General features: G+C 38.1%; 1 protein-coding gene across 1 annotated transcript; it reads left to right on the top strand.

Annotated features, from left to right (window-relative positions):
• Positions 1-1,795: 1,795 nt before the first annotated feature.
• On the top strand, positions 1,796-5,624 carry LOC100282731 (uncharacterized). Its single transcript, NM_001155637.2, has 5 exons — positions 1,796-2,222; positions 2,995-3,342; positions 4,128-4,554; positions 4,662-4,756; positions 4,909-5,624. The coding sequence occupies exons 1-5, from the start codon at positions 2,183-2,185 to the stop codon at positions 5,247-5,249; spliced, it is 1,251 nt and encodes a 416-aa protein (NP_001149109.1). The 5' UTR covers positions 1,796-2,182; the 3' UTR covers positions 5,250-5,624.
• The last annotated feature ends 380 nt before the right edge of the window (positions 5,625-6,004 follow it).

The following is a 6,004-nucleotide window of genomic DNA, read 5'->3' as shown; positions in this document are numbered from 1 at the left end:
TAAACACTCTCACCTAGTTTTTCCCTCATAAATCAGTTTCTAAAAGCTAAAGATAGAAACTGGTTTCTTAAAAAATCGAGTTACTTCTAAACACGCACTAAAACTAAGAGAGAAAAATCATTTTGTACATCAATAGTAGCGTGTAAAAAAACAAATGCAAATTCAAGTTCTGCTTATTCTATCAAAATTTGTCTATTTTTCAACATTTCCTACATATCATAAACCTAACTCATCCTTGTAGAAAAATTAACGCATGCTACTAAGAGTTATTGCTCTTGTGCCGTGTTTGGCACCTTTTCAAGCTTGTGCCATTTATCTTAGACTTGTAACTGAATAGGTGCACACTTTTCTTTCATTAGACACTACTTTGGTGTGGTATTCACTTCATTGTAATTTTCTAATTCACATGTGTCTTCTAGGCATCATATCCTAAGCTCCTTATTTTTCTATTAGCATTGTAACAATCTACACTGCTTTGACGTCCTTGTTTTTCTTGTATACATTGAATACATTCATTCTAAAAATATTTTTGATATTTCTTTGGCCACCTTCATGTCCGATCTATTCGCCTAAAATATGTGTCTACTAAATTTTTTTAACTATTATCCATAAATTGATGCTAGAAGCTAAAAAAACTAACTTGTACTATTGCATCTCTAAATATATGCCTAAATTATTTCATAAGACATGAAACACACGACGATTATAAAGATTTTACAAATTATTTCTCTTATAATGAGGAGTCATCACTTTTTACTAGTCTTGTTTAGTAAGCTTTAGACTTCTTTAAAAATGATGGAGCTACGCAAAACCACTTTTCGTGGCTTGACTTTTGTGTAAAATGACTTGAACTTCACTAATTTCGTATTAATTTTAGTTTCAAAAGCCATCCTCGCACCCATGTTTGATAGAGTTTTTAAGTTGATAAAAAACACAAAAAACATGTCAAAAAGTGTTTAAAGTACATACACTAAACTGTATTATGCCCAATAAAAATTATTTTAACCTACTAAAATGGACTTTTCAATGTCAACTTCATGGAACACAACAATGAATCTCTCGGTTAAGCAGGTTGAATTTGTGTAGCTTAATCAAAGTAGCTTTTTATTTTTTGCCATCTTTATAAAATTTCTTTAACCATGTGTCACTGACATAACTAACACAATATTTTATATGTCCTTCACCCCTAACAGTGGTAAAAGTTAGTTTCCCCTTATTCATATGATGCACTGCATACATAACTTTGTTGGAATGAATATGTGCTCTTTCTCAAGGGGCCAGATGCAAATGGCCCAAGGCAAAAGTTTATTTTGATGTACCCAGAGTGGAGAGCTTTAAAGTTAAGCAATTTGACTAATTAATGCAAAGAAATATTCTCAACTTCAACTTAGTCACACCACATATATAATAATGAAATTGGATGAAACTAAGATATCGTTTAATTCATATATTTGTAACGTAACGAGTAACTTATGACATTAAATTATGTTTATTTAACTCCAATCATAATAAAATATCACACTAGAAATTGACACCGGTCCATTCAAACTTATTTATCTTACATTTCGTGAACAGATCCCTAAATCACAACAAAAATCAACCTCAAAGCCCGAAAGATACCAGAGAGAGAAGCTTTGCCCTCCCTATCGCTCTCCACCTCATCTCTTTTTCCTACTTTGCCCAATTGCTAATTGCTCATCTCTCTAGTTAATAAAAACATCCAGCTTTTAAACTATATTTCTTTTGGATTCCTCCCCCAAATGCCTTTAACCAGGCCTTTGTAAATCCCCTCCGTGCTGCTGCATTCCTTCCTCTATTATTTCTCCAACCCTTTCCCCTCTCTTTCTCTCTCTCATCTACCCTCTCTCTAAAAGACTGGATACAGAACGAGGAAAACAAACACCCGAAAAGAAAGGAAGAAGAGGAGAAGAACACCAAACAAGCAGAACTTTTTTTTTGAGAACTCCATAGGCTGTGGAATTGTCTCCAGGAATCCCCTCTGGGTTTGACGAGATTCATACAGAGAAATACTTCTTGATTTTCCCCCTTTCTTTTGCTCAAGAATTTACCTGTACAGGCGAAACCGCTTCTTTGTTCCCTTTTTTTTCTGTGTTTGTTTTATTGGGATTTTCCTCTGGTCCGTTCTTCTTCACCTGTGAGGTGGTGAGAAGCAGAGAGAATCATGGGGAAGCAAGGACCCTGCCGTCATTGTGGAGTCACAAGTGAGCTCTTGTTCTTGAATAAAGCTATAATTTTTCTTCCAGCTGTTTTTTCCCTCTTGTTTTCGTCCCCTTTCCTTCCTTTGTTCCTCAGCAAGTAGTACTTCTTTGGGGATGATTTCCCCCAATTATGCATCTGGGAAGCGGGGCCTCAGACGAAATCTGTGGAATGCGTGGAAGTCGGACTCTTCATGTTTCCGTGTTCTCTGTGTGTTCATTGATGGTTTGTTACTAGTCCGAATTCATTGAACTGCCCTGGGAGTGTTGAAGAGAGGTCTGTAGATGCGGTTGCAATATTCTCAACGTGAGGAACAGATTATACCATGCTAACGGAACACATTTAGACTTGTTTTTTACTACGGTGGATGTACACTTCTTGGATAACTTATGCAGATAACAGGAGATTAGATGCAGCTCAGACTCCTATTGTACAATAAGAAGATAACCATTTGCTTCTGCCAATCAGATAAAATTAGAGTTGAACTAATTGCTTAGCACAGCAGTTTAATAATTCCACACCTGTACAGTTGAACTAACCATTGAGGCACTGAAAGCATTATGTGAAATATTTAGTCCGAATGTATGTGATTAGTTTCATGATGTCTTCTGGATACATTCTTGATAATGTGTATAGTTTATTACCCTTTTTCTGTGTTCCCTGCCTTAACATCCTTTCTACTACATGTAAATTCTGATATGAACTCTGAACTTGTACGTTGGGCATATTTTTGTACATCAGTTTTGATGGATTTCTCATGGAAAAATGGTGGAGCAGGTACTCCCCTGTGGCGAAATGGGCCACCAGATAAGCCGGTGCTCTGCAATGCATGTGGCTCGAGATGGAGAACAAAGGGTTCATTGGCAAACTACACTCCAATGCATCGCAAGGACGATATTGATGACGATGAACCCAGAGTTAGCAAGCTGAAGCCACCGACATCAAAGCTGAAGTCACAGAAGAAAAAACCAAATCACATTATAATGGAGAATGGGCCATTTTCTGGTCAGAATTTCCGAAAGATGGGGGATGTCGACCAAAGTTATCGGTCTAGTTCGGGATCTGCAGTATCATACTCTGAGAGTTGTGCCCCATATGGTGCTGCTGATGCAAGTGAAATGACTGGTCAGTGATCTTGATGCCTACTATACTGTTTCTTAACAATATGGTGCTCGTTTCCTCTCATTCTTTTTGATGTACATGTGATTGTATTCAATTTGACGAATGATTGAATTATTAGTGACAGGAGTGCATTCTTGGATGATCGTCTTCAAAGCTATGCTCAATAAACTAAAATTTTATTTAGTCACCATATATTTTTTCTACTGCTCCCCTTTTGGAGATCATATTAGTAGTAGGGTTGTAATGCAGATCTGATTGCTCTTCTCTGTTTATCATGAACATAGTGATTCCACCAAAACATTTTTTCTTTTAGTATAAACTCCTCTTTTGTCTTTAGCCTAGATGAGGAATTCATATTGGGTTTGTCGGTTTGATCAATCATTAGCTACTTGTGACGAAATCACTTACTATTATTATCATGAGCAAATAATGTAGGATTGCGACCTATTACATATTGGGTTCGGATGGCATGGAGCCTAATATCTGGTGAAGATAATACACTAAATAAGTAAATATTGACAGTGTGTCTCCCTTTACCGCATCTCTGAAGTGATATTTTAATCACATCAACCCCATGAAACACAATAAAGGTCTAATACCGATTCACAAGACTTGCCAATAGTGTGTATACTGTAATCACGTCTTCGAAGTGATATCTAATCAAATTGAACCATGAAACAAAATTAAGATATAATAATGATTCTCAACATTTACCATGCTTATCTAGAACTTACCTTATTTTCTGTGTCTACTATGTCATTTGACTCTCTGATGTATTGCCAATTCAGGTTCAGCACAGTCGCATGCTTGGGAGTCCCTAGTGCCATCAAGAAAGAGGAGCTGTGTCACCCGTCCGAAGCCTTCCCCTGTAGAAAAGCTTGCAAAAGATCTAAACTTCATCATGCATGAAGAGCAGTTATATTACCCTTCAGGATCATCGGAGGAAGACCTACTATACCATAGTGAAACTCCTGTCGGTTCCTTTGAGATGGGCTCTGGAAGTGTGCTTCTAAGACATCCAAACTCGAAATCACTGGAGAAAGAATCAGAAGCAAGCTCTATTCCTGCAGATAATAAATCATATATTACAAGTGAATCCTACTCGGGCTCTGCCTCGTTTGCCATTCACAATGGAAACAAGGCAGCAATTAACTTAAACGCTTCAAATGCAAGGCTGAAGAAGTCGCCGCTGCATATGGAAGACAATGCTAGAAGGTGCTATACCTTTTATATTCGTATTAGCATAGAAGTGGGTACTTGAGTATCGGTTTTATCTTCTATGCTCATTTAAATTTGGTTAAACAAGTTACTTTGGAAACCAGGGGAGTAGGGAGCATCAGTGGTCCGGAAGGCTTTACCAAGTCTACTATGAAACCACTCAAAAGACCCCGTGACACCCAATTTCAGATTGATGCAGGTTAGCAATATTAGTTCCCCTGATCCTGATTTGCATCAAGTTTCTAGTTATGACATCTAAAAATGTCTTACATAGTATATTCCTATTTCACTATCTTCTTATGTCAGTGACACAAAGAAGGGTTCTTATTTGCTTTGCTTGTAAACATGCAGAACTAGAAGGTACCATGAGGAGTCCTCTAAGAGGTCTAAAATCTGGTGCTTTGGCTCAGTTTGAAAGTTCATCTTTGCCAAAATCTGGCTACACCACCAAAGATTCAACCTGCACTGGAGGAGCACTTAATTTATTCATGTTACCCCCAGAAAAGTTATTAGTGGTCCCTCCTCAGTATGTCGACCCTGATCAAGACTTGCTGCTGGAGATACCTCTCAATGCACGACACCCAGAGGCAGAACTTCTGTGTCAACCATCTCAGCTGATGAGCTCTATAAGCCGCAGCTCCACCTCTATGGGTGGGGTTGCTGAAGGAGAAGGGTGCCTGAAGCAACCATAGTCTCAGGTCACATCAGCAAGGAGCTTAGGAACAGCCAGTAGTTGCAGTTTACTTTAGCCTCCTGGATCTTGACGCCTCCATTTACTGATCACCAATGGGCGTTATGCATCCGTCATTCCCTAATTTACATAACAATGTGCGTCATCTTCCAACTTGGCGAATTGTCCGTTCAGCTAACATTTGTAGCATGCTTTTGGATTGGGTTTCTGCTGGTTGTCTGTAGCATATGGTCCGTGGAGAAAGTATTATCTCCGTGTGAAAAAAATATCACCTTATTGCAGGGAAATGAAAAAAAGAGGATACTGGAGAGTTATGTATGTGAATATGTGATGCTATTGTTTGCTATGGGTGCTGAAGTGTCAGCTAGCTCACTTGTTTGTCCAGTTGAGAGCATGTGCAATGCTGTTCGTTCTGCATTGCCGAGACTACTAGGCCGGCTTGAGTCAAATCTGAATGTGGGAAATGCCTTGCTCCTACAACCCTTTCTTCAAATGGTTTCACTTTGAACCATCCCAATCAGTCCTACTAGTAGAATCTTCTTGATAGGATATTGTTCTTTTTCATTGTGTTATATGGCTCAGTACATGATTTGAAGCATATGCCAACGCATTGTGCTTTACTTTTCCGTTCGTACACTTTGACGATTCAACTGATATATCTTTACCAATTATATATATGTTTCCGTTTTTTCGGGAGGGGAGATCCCTTACTGTAAATTTTGTATTAATAATGGTAAATTACAACGTATTGTATGT

Source organism: Zea mays, chromosome 2 (assembly GCF_902167145.1).
Source record: "Zea mays cultivar B73 chromosome 2, Zm-B73-REFERENCE-NAM-5.0, whole genome shotgun sequence".
Taxonomy (NCBI): Eukaryota; Viridiplantae; Streptophyta; class Magnoliopsida; order Poales; family Poaceae; genus Zea; species Zea mays.
The sequence above is the reverse complement of the archived record's forward strand: the minus strand, read 5'-3'. Positions and strand labels throughout refer to the sequence as shown.

Excerpts from the sequence above, each read along its gene's own strand:
- LOC100282731 (NM_001155637.2), top strand. The coding sequence starts at position 2,183 with ATGGGGAAGCAAGGACCCTGCCGTCATTGTGGAGTCACAA. Across the intron at positions 3,343-4,127 it reads TGATGCAAGTGAAATGACTG|GTTCAGCACAGTCGCATGCT; the intron begins GTCAGTGATCTT and ends TTGCCAATTCAG. Across the intron at positions 4,555-4,661 it reads ATGGAAGACAATGCTAGAAG|GGGAGTAGGGAGCATCAGTG; the intron begins GTGCTATACCTT and ends TTTGGAAACCAG.